The sequence below is a fragment of the Macrosteles quadrilineatus genome, unplaced genomic scaffold (assembly GCF_028750875.1).
Source record: "Macrosteles quadrilineatus isolate MER2022 unplaced genomic scaffold, UCM_ALF_1.0 Scaffold_4__1_contigs__length_99947679, whole genome shotgun sequence".
NCBI classification, from domain to species: domain Eukaryota; kingdom Metazoa; phylum Arthropoda; class Insecta; order Hemiptera; family Cicadellidae; genus Macrosteles; species Macrosteles quadrilineatus.
Genome location: NW_026542597.1, coordinates 87643663 through 87660774, shown reverse-complemented (window position 1 = coordinate 87660774; position 17112 = coordinate 87643663). Strand labels below are relative to the sequence as shown.

General features: G+C 33.5%; 2 protein-coding genes across 2 annotated transcripts in view; both read right to left on the bottom strand.

Annotated features, from left to right (window-relative positions):
- The window catches only part of LOC128992538 (carbonic anhydrase 2-like), a 22375-nt gene extending 20612 nt beyond the window's left edge, over nt 1–1763 (bottom strand). Inside the window, exons 1-2 of the mRNA XM_054416162.1 lie at nt 1677–1763; nt 148–298 (exon numbers count right to left, since the gene is read on the bottom strand). The gene's annotated coding sequence lies outside the window, so the exon portion shown is untranslated. The remainder of the gene's footprint in view (nt 1–147; nt 299–1676) is intronic.
- Nucleotides 1–17112, bottom strand: part of LOC128993117 (uncharacterized) — a 22781-nt gene extending 5669 nt beyond the window's left edge. The window contains exon 1 of the mRNA XM_054416874.1: nt 17009–17112. Within this exon, the coding sequence (XP_054272849.1) occupies nt 17009–17112 (104 nt within the window). The remainder of the gene's footprint in view (nt 1–17008) is intronic.

Below are 17112 nucleotides of genomic sequence, written 5' to 3'. Positions count from 1 at the left end.
ACTTCATAAGTGTTTTTACAATGGTTTTCTATATGGAGTGATAAAACTGAGGTTTGCTTTTTTTTAGTGAAACTCCAAACCTTTTTCAGTGTCCTTCCATATTTAAGAGAGTGTCCTATTACATTTTATTACAAGTTGTGCACATACCTTCTGCTGTTTATTTTATGTTCTCCGCCAATGAAGTCCCGAGCACCCCAATGAATATGAAGGTTGTCAAACTCAAACACACCTTCATTAAACAGAGGTCCTCCAAGTAATTTGGGTCTCCATGAAGTATGTTCTGGTAGTTCAAACTCAACTGAAATCGGAAATAGGTACTTGTTAAACCCCATTCAGTGGTGATTTGTCTTAACAGTAAGGTTATAGATACATATTAATTTTTTAAATCGTATAAAATAATAATAAATCAGCCTATTTTTCAAAATTTGTATTAAGACCAAATGCAATTATCAGGATTTGGGGTTGACATCTCCCACACACTAAAATATGAAATGAAAAAAAGGATAAAGACACTTTCAAAATATAAAAAAAACACCAAAACATTCTCTTTGAAAAATCACAGGATATTTGTAAAAACCGAAAAGAGGGCTGTAAAAACGCTTTGCAATGACTATCGCTATGATAAATTTCACATTGGAAAAATTGGCAGGTCCTTTAAGAGATTTAAACACCTTCCTAAGAAAACCAGTGACCAAAAATCCTATTTTGGCTACCATCTACCATCAACCTACACAGGAATAAAATCTACACTGAAATAAAAGAAAATTTGTAAACATATATGCCAAAAAGGCAGAACCATGACAGCATTGGAACAATTCAAGATTTGCAAATACATTAAAACCAGTAAAAATAATCTGTTGAATTACAAAATTACCCTACAGTCCAACATTCTTTTTTACAATTAAAAAATCAGACTAGCCCAAACAATGCTTCACTCACGTCATCAGGACAAAGTCAGAACCAGATCACTACCAGGATCTGTGGTCCTTCTATAATCGAGTCTCTACACGTCTGTCACACCTCAATACTGTCTTGCCCAAGCTCGCATGTTGAGTAAAACATGTCAAATAGTTGACTAGTGTTTAGTTTTGTTTGTGAACTTTTGATACACCTTCTCAGGAGTTCATAAACAGATCTGATGATGGTGGAGTCGCCAAAATGTGCATAATTCAGTGGGATAAACTTGGACCAAAAGGGGACAACCTTATACACACCAACATACACATATTTAAAGACGAAGACAAGTGAATCATGAGCTTTAAACAAATGAGATTACAGCATTGTTACTAAGTACAACTTGTTCTTAAGCCAGAATCATTTACTAAACGCCCAATGATCATGGACAGCTGAAGCTAGATTAGAACAATTGAAGGGATATTGACTTTTCTTGGGATATAACCCGCAATACTTAGCTTTGGGTTTGAAATTATGCATCAGCCAAAAGATAATATCCTCAAATACTTCACCCCATAATTTTACGATAACTGATTTGAGCTTGGCTGTACTGGTTAAGAGTAACCCAGGTTAGTCGGAGGTCATTTCCACACTTGGTTTTATTCTGGATGTGCTGCCGGAGTCAAAATTCGAAACAAGATCCGTAATTAAATCAGGATATTTGTGGGTTTATTGAGACCATAAGGAGAAAGTAAATTAGAGAGTTTAGAAACATCACTTACCAGTTGTGCCAGTGTTTTGGCATTGTAGTTCAACTTCATCTCTAAATAAGTCTTTGAAAATAAGTGGAGGAAGTCACAGCACCTGAATTAAGAAATAAACTTTTGTAAAATTATGACTTCTTTAGATACAAATAAATTGTTATATTTACTTGTAGTATATGCCCAAACATTTTTTTGGTATAAAATAATAATAGGGGATTTTAACTAGCAAATTTGCTACTCCATAGTTCAGAAAGCTGTATCTCTTATTGTAGGTGCCTATGAGGCAAATTTGTGTTTTTTTTAGTTCTAAATCAATCGACCTATTTTTTTTATTTAAAAAAATATTTTTTCAACTACATTACTGATGGACTACATTAGTCAAGAGAAAAGCAAAAGTTAAGTTTAGAAATGAAATTATCCTTTTTCAACAAAGAGATTAATTATTGTTCTTAAGGATCATTCTTAAGGACAAGAGGATGGTACTAGATAGTAAGACTTTCCACTAGAATTTTACATAAAATAATTACCGCTGCATGACTGCTCCTTATGTTGATGGGAGATTGTAATGAGGGTGAGTAGAAGTAGAAGTGTGGCTATCTGGAGTAGAAAATACTCAGTGAAACCAATGCGGCACTTCTAGAGGCCATTTCTGCAGGGCTGCCAACATAAAAAAAACTTAATGTACACTCATCATACCAACTAATTACATGTCACCAATGTAACCTAATAATGCTTAACACTTACTTATATATTGAATTTTTCAAAGATAAGTGTACATATGTTAGCAAGACATTACCTATATTTTTACAAATTTCAAATGTAATCTGATTTAAGCATTTTAAAGCAAACTTGTTTTCTCAATGAAAATTTTGGATCTTTATTTAATTTCCGGCTTTAAATCTGTTATAGTCACCGGTAATAATTTGTTATGCTTAAAACCAACCCTTATTTTCTTAAAAGTGTCTTTGCTTGGATTGTAACAGCTTTGACTATTCCGATAGTAATTAATTGTTGTAGCCAAATCAGTGGCTAATTTCAGACTTTTGGGTGAGGAACTTCAATCCCCAGAAAATTTTGAGGGCTTGGAATGTTCTCCCCCAACAGAGTTATTTATATATAGGCCTAACAGATTTTTGAATACATTATTGAAAACTAAGTACCCTTTTACGATTCATTTTACTAGGCAACTAGTGTCAATATTTATGCCATTTTCATGTCGTTTCTATCATAACATATACAATAAACTTTTTAAATAAATAAAAATCATCTGACTGATTAAATTATAACTTTTGCTGAATTTAAATTTCTTCTCTTCGCCAAAACCTATAATTAAATTCAGTCAGATAATTTTTTTTTTAATTTAAAAAGTTTATTGAATTTATAATTTATAGAAACAATATGAATAAGACATCAATTTTTAAACTAGTTGTAGCCTAATAAAATGAATTTTGAGAGGGTACTTAGTTTTCAATAAAGTATTCTAATATCAAAATAGAAGCTCTAATCATCATAACAGATTTTATGTTTACAAACCAATAGTGTGAACACACAATATTTTAGCTATAGAGTTGATTTTTACTCATATGGTTAAAAGAATATTTAATTTGCCTTTTTCTGCAGCGCGAAGTAAAACAAAAATGTGTCTAAATCTAAATTTTACAGTTATGTGTAAAATATGAGTACCGGTATTGTAAGTTAATTTACACATTTTCTGCAACTAATGACATTTTGTATTTACTAAAAACCCACACAACTATGGTAGTTGCGGTGACATAATTAGAACACTGCAGTTGATAAGCTCAAATGTCATAAAAATCCATGTCACTAAAGATAATCTCAAAATTGAGAAATTATACTACATTCAATAAAATTTGCTGCTTCATTTGTATCTTTTTCTGACGCAAAAACCTAAATTAATGATTTAGAATTAACCACCTCAAAGCTTTAATTCTGTGTTGAAACTGTATAAAAGCTCCATAATTATTTGTTTAATATAATAAAAAATATGGAAGACAATAAATAAATACCAAAGAATGGGTTGTATGCGGAACAGCTCAAATCCAGGAGAAAAACTAAAATCAGCCATTGCCATAAACTGCACATCTGCAAAATAGAAATACCTATGTAGGTAAGTGAATAACATCTGACGCTTTGTTGGGCTTCAAGGTATTTTTAAGACCTAAAAATATCAGCAGAGAATAAAACTAAAGACACATTGTTCATTCAAGATTTATAGCTTTTGAAGTTCAAACTGGAACCTACAAAATACATATATGAAGAAAAATAATAATACATAAATATTAATAATAAACATTAATATACATAAATTAAAGAAAAACATTATAATTCAGTACCTATTTTAATTTTCACACAAAAATATTAATCGTTAAAAAATATATAATAATCTAATTAAATTTTAACAACCATACCACATTAATAAAGCAAAAAAGTAACAGATAAATTGAAGAGTATGGTTAACAGAAACAGAGACTATTAGAAACAAACACCCAATACACTTGGCAACTAACTGGATGTAAAAGATCAGGAAATATTAATTTTGGGAGATCTTATGAATATGCGATTAAGGAACCACACGTATGTAATTAGGAAATAATGCTCACTTTGAAGGATAATTGAAGTAGTATTGTTAGTGTTCCCTAGATGCTCTGTCCTGTCGAATTTCAAACAAGGACACAGCTGATTAACATTAACGATTTTATATTGAGATAACTGTAAACAGTCAAGGACATTGAAAGACAACAATGAGAAGTTATCTATCTATATATTAATAGGCAAGCATGTTTCTTTAAAACCTTTTTTCTCAGCTCGTGTTCATCGTAGGGAAAATCTACGCATACCGTTAGAAAACTATTTTCCTGTAGGTGTGCAGAATCCCTTTATAAATTTAAATAGGCTCAAAGATAAGCACAAAAAATGAGTTTAAAAATTTGAAAATATTAACATGGATCTTATGCGTTGCCATGCTGGTAACGAAAATAACAACGAAATATAAACAGAAAACCAAAACAAATGGAAGAAACTCAAATCACATGTTTTATTTACAGTGTGGGGTGAAAATAGATAAGTGAGTACATTACGTATTTTTGGTCGAGTTTCGACCACTGGACGACCTCTCGTACTTATTTAATATGCAAGCAGGATTTTTGTGACGATCACTCCTCCGAAACTTCTGAACCGATTGACATGTTTTTGGTGTCATTGGAAAGAGCGTAACGAAGTTGTGCAGGAAACTTTCTTTTTATGGAAATAATTAGAGAGTGAGGCCCTGGAGCCCTTTAAAGTTTTGTATTTCTCCATAAGATTAACATGGGAAACAAAAATTGTTATTAAACTCCAGCTGTTGTCAGAAATTAAAAGTGAGAAGAAGAACATATGATGATTGTAAACAGTAAAACAGTCAAGTTTGCTAATTTAACAGTTTGCTACAAACATTTACTGACTTGGTTGAAATGATGTATTTACTATTTGAACTTGGGTTGGCGTAAATATTACAGCGGAAAAAAAGCGAGATAGCCTGGATAAATCGATATAATCTGTTATGTACATCTTGAGTTTTTCCATAATCTTTGAGTCGAATCTTTTAAAGTCATCAGAAATTATGAATGTTATTGGTTTTAAAATAACGCCTGTAATACTTAGCAATTGCTCGAATTTGAGCAAAAGGGACACTAGTAAATTAGCAATACGCCACCCAGGTGCATTTTTTACCCAAATATGAGTGAAGGATAGTGTGAGATAATCTGTGTAGCTTTGTTACTGACTAAGATCAGCTGTTTCATTAGCCAGGGTCATTTATTTAAAGCCCAACAATCAGGAACAGCTTAGTCCAGTTTGGAACCATCAAAAAGAATAACTTCTCTATATATGTGGTATCAATGGATTTCTAGCAATTTATTAATTTAGGCTGCGTTATGAGTCTACATTGTGTTAAGTTTGTAGGGAAGCTGTAAAAAAAAACCATACAATCTTACCGAAATAGAAGTATTTAACTATAAGTAATCAACTCGAGAAACAGTTGTCTCTCAACATAATCAACTAAACAGCAGCTGGTACATACTTTCCTATGAGTTTATCATAATATTATTTACCGGCACTTACAAGAACTCATTTAAAATCACCCTAAACTATGCAAGAAAGTTTTAATCAACTCCAACACTCTTAAAGCTCAAGACCAACTTATTTTATATCGGGTCTTTGGCATCCAGGAACATCAATCTAGAAATGTCATCTTTCTCAAAGCTTTATTAAAAAATAATAATAACTGTGGTGTAATGGTCGTTTTCCTCATTTACTGAAGGTAATGTTGTTAAGTTTTCTTTATAAACCAACCAAAACAATATGAATTGTTAATAAACCCCCGCCGCAGCAAACCTGCCGACTAAGCGAATTTCCATTATTCTGAATTGATTTTCAATCCTACTACAATATTATAAATGAATGTATGGATGTATGTTTGTGACAAGTGAACGCGAAAAATACTGGTCGGATTGGGCTGAAATTTGGCATGATGATAGCTCACATTCCCGATTAACATATAGGCATATTCTTATTTCAAAAATCCTTTCGGGCTCCGCCCCAGTGGCTCTGGAGTTTCCCATGTTAACCTTATGAGAAATGGAATTATTGAATCTTAACAGCTGTTTCAATTAAACAAGTTGGTTCTGTTCTATGATGTTCAATAGCATTAAAGTTACAAGGATTACCAACAGGGTGCAGCACTATTATTTCTTTTACATTTATGACAACAGCTAATTTGCAACCAAAAGGTGAGTGAGCGTAGCGAACGAACTTCAACCTGGAGGCGAGTTAGCGTAGCGAACGAGCTAACCTGAAGGCAAGTGAGCGCAGCAAACGAGCTCCAACCTAAAGGTGAGTGAGCGTAGCGAACAAACTTCAACCAGGACGTGATTGAGCCATGCGAACGAGTTAATCTTGAAAATTAAGAATTTAAACGGGGCAAAGCCCGCGGGTTACAGCTAGTTAAATATATTTTAATAACAATAGGTTTAACGAGTACCTAGGTTTGCTGCTACAAGAAAACTAATAAAGTGTGTTTTTTAGTAAAATATTGATAGCTTAGTACAAAATAAATAAATTTGCCAAGTTTTATCAAAATATATCCATAAACAAGCAAACTACAACATTTGACAATATTCTCCTTAAGAATTACATGGGAATTTTTAATTTACAATTTTTTCATTTTCTCCGTTACTTATAACCGAACAAAAATACTTTTATATACTAAATTATTTGTTTTTTTAAGCTCTTTAAACAGGTCTAAAGAGAAATTGGGAAATTTTGTGTTTTGAGAGTCAAAAGTGAGAAAAACCAATTTTTACCCCATAAAACCCCCCGTAACCATGGTCCGATCATGCTGGTTCGCGAACTCGTTCAAGTTTATCCCGCTTTACACCTTTAAACCAAATTTCATCAAAATTGGACAAAAAATACTCAAGTTATCGCGTTCACGGACGTATATATATATATATATATATATATATATATATATATACATAAATACATATTTAAAAATTTGAACGAATGGTTTTTTTGGCCTCTGGGGACATCAAAATGAAAAAGTAAATCGGTCCCGGGTCTAGGTCTTACCGTGCCACCTACGGTAATAGCTACTTCCCTATAGGGAAATTCGCTAAAAGCGAGAGGGCCTGGATAAATTGATATAGGTACTGAAAAGAAAACTGATTAACACTGTGTTGCATTTCTAATAATTGATCTAATGATTAACACTGTGCTGTATTAATCATTGCAGCCATAAAAAGCCGATTTGCAAGCTATGGAATCATAGGAAAGTCATAGAATACCACCAGGGAGAAGAAATTGAAATAATGTTTTTTTTTAGCGAATTTCCCTATAGGGAAGTAGCTATTACCGTAGGTGGCATGGTAAGACCTAGACCCGGGACCGATATACTTTTTCATTTTGGTGTCCCTAACGGCCAAAAACACGATTCGTTCAAATTTTTATATATGTATATATATATATATATATATATATAGACTTATATATATATACGTCCGTGAACGCGATAACTTGAGTAATTTTTGTCCGATTTTGATGAAATTTGGTTTAAAGGTGTAAAGCGGGATAAACTTGAATGAGTTCGCGAACCAGCACGATCGGACCATGGGAACGGGACTTAACGGGGGGTTTTATAGGGTAAAAATTGGTTTTTCTCACTTTTAACCTTAAAAACACAAAATTTCCCGATTTCTCTTTAGACCTTTTTAAAGAGCTTAAAAAAACAAATAATTTAGTATATAAAAGTATTTTTGTTCGTTTATTAGTAAAGGAGAAAATTTAAAAAATTGTAAATTAAAAAATCCTATGTTATTCTTATGGAGAATATTGTCAAATGTTGTAGTTTGCTTGTTTATGGATATATTTTGATCAAACTTGGCAAATTTATTTATTTTGTACTAAGCTATCAATATTTTACTCAAAAACACACTTTATTAGTTTCCTTGTAGCAGAAAACCTAGGTACTCGTTAAACCTAATGTTATCTATCTTCTATATAAATAAAATTAGAGTTTTGTCTGTACATTGCTCAGAATCATAAATTTTTAGGTTATTTTTACGTTTTATACATTAAAGAAGTCGAAACAAGTCTCATCTAAATTTCTGTCTGTCTGTCTATCTGTCTGTCTGTCTGCCACACTCAAGATGGCATTTTACGCAATCTTCTTCAGCAAAACGAGAGTACCTATCAAGATCCAAGTCGTTTTAATGTATTTACTGGATTGGTGAGAGTGTCTTTAGCCATTAAAATATGGTCTCACTACTTTGTAAATAAAATTATGGGCGTTCAAAAATGCAGTTTTGTGCGATTTTTTTAAAGTTTTCGTCCAATTTTTATCACATAATCTATATAAATAAAATTAGAGTTTTGTCTGTACATAGCTCAGAATCATACATTTTTAGGTTATTTTTACGTTTTATACATTAAAGAAGCCGAAACAAGTCTCATCTAAATTTCTGTCTGTCTGTCTGTCTGTCTGTCTGTCTGACACACTCAAGATAGCATTTTACGCAATCTTCTCCAGGAAAACGAGAGTACCTATCAAGACCCAAGTCATTTTAATGTATTCACTGGATTGGCGAGAGTGTCTTTAGCCATTAAAATATGGTCTCACTACTTTGTAATTAAAATAACGGACGTTCAAAAATGCAGTTTTGTGCGATTTTTGTCAAGTTTTCTTCCAATTTGTATCACATAATCATCTATGAAACAACGAACAGCTGTTCGGATCAAGATTATTTTTCTAGCTGTCACTGAAATGTTTACAAATGTTGTTTACAAACACCACAACCATTTCCGATCACGTTTTGAAGGCAAATCCCATCCAAGTGAGATTAAAAACGTTTTTATTGCATAAAGGATTTAATTAATCGCAAGTGGAATAATATAGTGTAACCGTAAATTAAATAACTAGACATCATCCAGGTCAGGAACCAGAAATATGCGTATAAAATTGTTTTGGAGTTTTGATAACCAGAAAGAAGACATTGAATCAAGATTGAATCAGTGTTGTATACGGCTGGGGAACTTAAATTTACTAATGACCGTCGCCAATAGCTTAGAAACAATGTTCCACTCATTGACGGCTCTTCAATGGCGGTTGTGTAAAGTGTAAAGCAAAAAATTACAACTGCAGTGGGTGATTGTAACAGAGGTTTACGGATGATGCTGAACTCAATTTTCCAATGTGTCACTTTCTGTTCCTACCATTGACTATATAAAGTCCTACTCACCGTGTTTTGCAATCGCTGGACCATACAGCCAATAGGCCCATAGCCCTTCTCTTGGGTACGTGTCGTACGTAACGTATGCTTACCCAATTATTTATAACAACCCTTTCGACAACGATCCGGTACTTTTCCATAGAATACACGGCCTACCTAGGTACTTAAGAAATAAAATTATAAACGTCCAAAAACCCAACGTTGTGTGATTTTTGTCACATTTCCTTATAATGTTAATATATATACCAGCAACCATTGTTTAGAGAATACGTAATCTATTAAATAACAGAAAATTATGTTGTATAAGGTTGTTTTTTTTTTCAAACTGACACCGATAAGTTTACATTAAGAGTTGTGTACAAATAAAGCAATTAATGGGAAATAACTTTGATTGCCGATAACTTTTTACGAGAAAATCCAAAACCAAGAGATCAATAACCTTGATTAACGCATATAATTGGTCGGCTGTACTACAGTTCTTAACTGTTAAACGTTGGTTTTTGGTACGGTACTGGTTATTTTCCTTTTAACCTTAAGTAGCAGCAAGAATCATTTTTACGTACCATCACATCACAGTAATTTACAAATTAGTTATCGTTGGTGTTACACCTTATTTATTACAGGTGTAGGCCTATTCAATTTAATTGATGTCTTAACTGTATAATTTTTGCTTTTTCTATCTGGATTCCAAAATGTTATGCTAAGAAAACTATAACGCATTTTAGTAAAACATTTATTCAGCAAACCATCATGAATTGTTCAAACACTTTGAACGTTGTTTATGTATCAATAGTTCGTGGCCTATTTTGGTAATTTTTATTACAAATTACCAATCTAAATCGTCTATAGTAGGCCTACTGTACTTCATTTCATATAGCAAACCGATTCAGATAGCATTTCGACAGAATTTCGAGTCATCTCCGGTCCAAGCAAATATAAATTGTTATGATCAAATTTTATGGCATTAACAAAGATTTCAAGTACCTACTAATTTTATATGTACTTTTTTATGCTTAAAGCGTACCAGATTCCCTAATTAAGTTCGGTATTTTTGTGTGTATGTATGATGGTAACGCATTAATGTCCTTGTTTCTCAATGTTTCACGGAAAGGACAAGAGCGCCTTGATAATGAAAATGTCAACCCGAATAAAGTGTTAAATTAAGAGGACGAGATAGTACCTTAAATACTTTTAACGATTATGTTATCTCTTATATTAATACGTGAGGGCTGTTTTTTGTGAACAAAACTCCTCCTTTATTTCTGGACCGATTTTAACGTTTGAGGTGTCAAATAATTCGTCTCAATTCGTAGTTTTGCATAAAGGTTTTAGAATTTTAAAACTCTCGCCCTTAAGGGCACGAGACGTTCTCAAAGGTCGCATTTTCCCCCATAAGAATTACATTGAAAACAAATTTAAAAACAAAAACAGCTGTATATAAAATGAAACTCACCAGCTTTTTTGGCAGTAAATATTGGTGTTTGTAATATTTAGGAGGTTATAGACAAATCTAAACAGTCAATCAGTTTTGTTTGGAAGAACAGACAATTTCTTGAGTTTAAAGGAGAAATATTGAAAACAGGAGGAGGAGACAATTAATAGGAAATCTTATGCGTATGAGAAGAGTAGAGGAGAGGCCTGGTCTCACAGTAAGGAATCCAGGTACACAATCACTTGGGGAGATGAATCATTTTTGCCAGTTATGCTAAGCAACATATTTTGTAAGTAAAAAAAAAAAAACATTGAAGAATATACACATCATGTTGTCATAGTGGTAAAGTAAACCTACCTCAAGTCCGATCAAATAAATACATGCAAGAAATGTTTACTGGTAACAGCTTTAAGTCGGAAAACATTTGTAGAAAACACTAAAAGATAAGGCCGGGCCCAAAAAATGCTAAAATATTTTTACAAGAAGCTTTTATTATTTCAAAGCGCTATTAAATAGTGTGAGTATTTCAATTACTTACAGAAGCATTTTGTCGGGTCTTTTAAACTCATCGAAAATTATGACTGTTATTACTGTAGTTTTAAAATAACTTCTGTATAATACCGGTACTTGACAATTGCTCGATTTCGAGCAACAGGTACACTAGTAGTCCTTTAAATTCTGAACAAAATTGTACAAATCCCATTTCCGTATATTTACCCTCACCGCTTACACATGATAAAGGTTGTTGACAAACTTATGGGAGAAAGTATGTGTCAGAATGCTGATACCGTTTATTTAGTTTAATCATTGGATATAACATATGGACCAACAAGATCCGGGTGACATTTAATTGCGAAGCATTAGTTTTGGCTTGAAACTGTAACTGTATTTGCGAAGGAATAGTTTTGTCAGCATATCTGAAAGTATGCAAACCAACTGCTGTGCTTTATATAAGAAGGTTTTAACTGACTATGATAAGATCCCCGTGCGTAGAACGGGCACACAGCTAGTCATCTATGAAATAACGAACAGCTGTTCGGATCAAGATTATTTTTTCTAGCTGTCACGGATATGTTTACAAATGTTGTTTACAAATACCGCAACCATTTTCGATCACGTTTTGAAAGCGAATCTCAACGAAGTGAGATTAAAAACCGTTTTTCTTACATAACGGATTTAATTAATCGCAAGTTCAATAATATAGTGTAATAGTGTAACCGTAAATTAAATTAATTAACTAGGTATCATCCAGGTCAGGAACCAGAAATTCTTTAGTGTATGAAATTGTTCTTGAGTTTTGATAACAAGAAAGAAGACCTTGAATCAGTGTTGTATACGGGTGGGAAACTTAAATTTAATAATGATCGTCACCATCACTAGCTTAGAAACAAGATTTCCCCTCAGTGACCGCGCTTCAATGGCGGTTGTGTAAAGTGTAAAGTAAAAAAAATCACAACTGCAGTAGGTGATTGTAACAGAGGTTAACGGATGATGCTAAACTCGATTTTCCAATGTGTCACTTTCTGTTCCTACCATTGACTATATATATAGTCAATAGTTCCTACTCACCGTGTGATGCAATCGCCGGACCATACAGCCAATAGGCAAATAGTCCATCTCTTGGGTACGTACGCCTAGCCAATTATTCATAACAACCTTTTTGACTACGATCCTTGATGCCGGTACTTTTTCCTAAGATACACGGCCTACCTACTTAAGAAATAAAATTACAAACGTTCAAAAACCCAACGTTGTGTGATTTTTATCACATTCCCTTCTAATGTTAATGGATAGCCTATACCAATCATTGTTTAGAGAATACGTAATCTGTTAAATAACAAAACAGTTGTTTGTATAAGGTTGTTTTTTTTTCAAACTGGCACCGATAAGTTTACATTACAAGTTGTTTATAAATAAAGCAATTAATGGTAAATAGCTTTGACTGCCAATAACCTTTTACGAGAAAATCCAAAACCAGTTGGTCGGATGTACTACAGTTCTTAACTGTAAACGTTGGTTTTTGGTATACTGATTTCCCTTAGAACCGTTGGTAGCAGCAAGAATAATTTTTACGTACTACAACATCATTGTAATTTACAAATTAGTTATCGTTGATGTTGCACCTTATTTATTACAGGCGTATTCAATTTAACTGTATAAGTTTTGCTTTTTCTGTCTGGATTCCAAAATTTTTTATGCTAAGAAAACGATAGGCTAACGCATTTTAGTAAAACTCAGTAAACCACCATGAATTATTGTTTAAACGCTTTACGTTGTTTGTGCATCAATAGTTCGTAGTCTATTTTGGTAATTTTTATTATAAATTACCAATCTAAATTGTCTATAGTAGGCCTACTCTATTTCATAAAGTAAGCCGTCATTTTGACAGCATTACGGGTCATCTTCGGTCCAAGCAAATATAAATTGTTATGATAAAATTTGATGACATTAACAAAGATTTCAAATACTAATTTTATATGTACTTTGTTATGCTTAAAGCGTAGCAAATTCCCTAATTAAGTTCTGGATTTGTGTGTGTATATGTCTGTTGGTAACGCATTAATGTCCTTTATTTCTCAGTGTTTCACGGAAAGGACAAGCGCACCTTGATAATGAAAAATGTCAACCCGAATAAAGTGTTAAATTGTGCGGTTAATGTAGTACCTTATATACTTTTAACCATTGTGGAAAGTAACTTTCAGGCCTACCTTAGGACTATGCCTCATAGATCTATAAAGCATTTTTTTAGTTTAATCATTGGATTTAACATATGGACCAACATAATCCGGGTGACATTTAATTGCGAAGCATTTGTTTTGCCTTGTGCTTGAAACTGTCAGATACTATATTTGCGAAGGTTTATCTATAACTGTTTTGCCAGCATATCTGAAAATATTCAAATCAACTGCTGTTCTTAATATAAGAAGGTTTCAACTGGCTACGATAAGATCCCCGTGCGTAGAACGGGCACACAGCTAGTATAAAATAAAAGGCAAAGCCCTCACTGACTCACTGACACACTCATCACTAATTCTCCCACTTCCCATTTACCTAGGAGACTGAAATTTGGTACACTGATTCTTTAGGCATTAAATAGGAAAACTAAGTGGTTTTTATTCTGATCGGACTCTCGGGCTCCGCCCCAGTGGCTCTGGAGTTTCTCATGTTAACCTAATGAGTACTCATATTTAAATAGAATAAATGAATCTTAACAGCTGTTTCAATTAAACAAGTTGGTTCGGTATTTACTCAGGGGAGGTATAGAAGAGCCTACGGTGACAGCTGTGGGCTTCTTATTAGCTGAGGGAACGCTATTACCGTAACAATACGGGTTGTGGACATTGGCCTCGGTGGTCTAGTGGTCAGCGTGCCGGGCTGATGAGTTGTAGGTTCCGGGTTCGAATCCCGCTGGTAGCCTTAACTTTTTGTCTAAGACTTTTTCATTATCAGCAAGTTTGGTTGGTTTGGTTTGGTTATGACAGTTTAATTTTATTATTAAGTCATTATAAAGTTTTAATTGAGCAATTTCTAGTTTTATTTATTAAACATAATTATTTTTTCTATTACTTAAATTTTTTTATATTATTTAATTATCAGCAAGTTTGGTTAGTTCGGTTAGGTTATGATAGTTTAATTTTATAATTTAAAAAATATAAAATTGAATTTGAGGAATTTATAATTTTATTTTATGAACAGAACTATTTTTGCGATTAGTAAACCTTCATTGCCAAAGTGCTCTCTACTAGAGCGCTGTTCACGGAGGAATTTTGAACTAAATGCCTCATTCGTACCTCCCCTAAGTCAGACCCAGTTGGTTCTGTTCTATGATGTTCAATAGCATTAAAGTTACAAGGATTACCAACAGAGTGCAGCACTATTATTTTTTTTTTATATTTGACAACAGCTAATTTTAAACCAAAAGGTGAGTGAGCAAAGCGAACGAACTTCAACCCGGAGGCGAGTTAGCGTAGCGAACGAGCTAACCTGAAGGCAAGTGAGCACAGCGAACGAGCTCCAACTTAAAGGTGAGTGAGCGTAGCGAACGAACTTCAACCAGGACGTGTGAGCGCAGCGAACGTGCTCCAACCTAAAGGTGAGTGAGCGTAGCGAACGAACTTCAACCAGGACGTGATTGAGCCATGCGAACGAGCTCACATATGAAGTTAAACGGGGCAAAGCCCGCGGGTACAGCTAGTTATAATATATTTAACTGAAAATCAATTCAGACAAATGGAAATTCGCTTAGTCGGCAGGTTTGCTGCGGCAGGGGTATTTTTATTTATAATCGTTATTATGGACAACCTAATGCGGCTATGAGTGGGAAACATTTGTAGAAAACACTAAAAAACAAGATCAGCTTTTAAAAAATGATAAGATATTTACAAGAAATCAATCATTTTAGACTCTGGATTAATTATATATTAATTAATATTATAAGGCCTTACCTTAGCAATCCTATTTTATTGATCCTAAATTAATTTTAACCCTAATTGTTATACTTTTTTCGTATCAACTATGACTTGAATTGTCTTAAATGCTGTGAAACTTTCTACGAAACCCAATGGGTGGATTCTACTATACCCTATAGAAAAAAATTGGTCTATTAGACTCCGACTGATGATGGACCTTCGGGTCCGAAATTAATTTCGGATCAATAAAATAGGATTGCTAAGGTAAGGCCTTATAATATCAATTAATTACAAGAAATGTTGATTATATCGATCTGTTATGTACATGTTGATTATATCCATAATCTTTGAGTGGAATCGGTTATCATAAATTATGACTATTATTCGTTTTAAAATAACGCCTGTAGCCTAATACTTAGCAATTACTCGAATTCAAGCAATAGGGACACTAGTATTTATACAATTCCACAACAACGATTCTGTGCAGCAAAAGTGAATTACGAAAACTGCTCTATTCAAATATCAATCACTATTTGATTTTATGTGTTGTGTTTTACCAGTCCAGTTTCTAACACTCGGATTGTTCAAACAAATCAACATTTTAACACGTTATCCCTGCAGTTGCGGTTTATAGGTTTAGCACGCGTGTCATTAGTTATAGTCCAGTAGTCGACAATGTGTCGAGGAGGCAGTGAACCGGAAAATGGAGCAGTTTAGTTCCGGGCCATTGGCAGCACTGGTGGCGGTTGCACGAGTGGCCGCGCGTAGCGCTACTGTCTGCTCTTCCCACAGACCAACAAACAAATCAACCACGGCACGCGCCCATCGTTTATCTTGTAGTCGGTAGCCTTTGCTTTGTCCCCCTCATATTCCTTTATTGTTTACCCTTTGTATTCCTCCGTGTTTGATTTTCCCGAGGTTGAATATTTGCTGATGTCAGAGCTGGTTAGTTTTGTTGTGTGTAAGTGAAATCTATCTAGTGTTTAGGAAAAATTATGAACATTGTAGAATGGCGGTGCCGTAGGCTACCTGTATGTGGCATTTTGTGGTTTTCAATTTTAACCAAAAAACAATGTTTAATGTTTTATGGGCCTTTGGAATGATGTGAGACAGAACTAATTGAGTTACAATTCTGTAAGTACAGTTTATATAATTTGACTATCAATATAAAAATAATTTTGTAATCAATATCAATATAATTACAAACTATCAATGTATAATTATTGATAGTTTATAATATTTTTTACACCACAATCCAATGTTGTGTAAGGTAAGTTAGTAAAAGTAATTATTAGTTGCCAGTTTGTTATTAGTAGTGGCCCAATTTCATTATCTTTATATCAACCGTTTGGATTCATCAAGACCTGTAAAATTATATGAATGTCGACTATACTACCCATTTAAATATTTTAAGCTACCCCTACCCCTACTGTTAAAAAGGATACAATTAAAACAAAAAATAACCATCATTATAGCAGCCCTTCATATCTAAGGCCACAAACTGATTTCAAATATCTCAAATAGTTAAAAGTTGAGGGGTGTACAAGCTATTTTGTATGTGTAGTTCTGAATCCAAAAGTCAATGCATTGAATAAATAACACAAAATATTCATTTATTTATACATGATGAAACATTGAGACAGTGTAATATTTTAACTCATGTGACATAAGGACCCATCAATACCTCCAGCCTCCGAATCCTCCATTCAGCAATTCCTGCAGTACCTGGGAAAGCTGCACATCTGGGCAATTGCGAGGAACCCAGAGACGAAGGAGCACAGCACTATGAACACCACTCCTCCTATAACTACACAGAACCAGTCAAACAT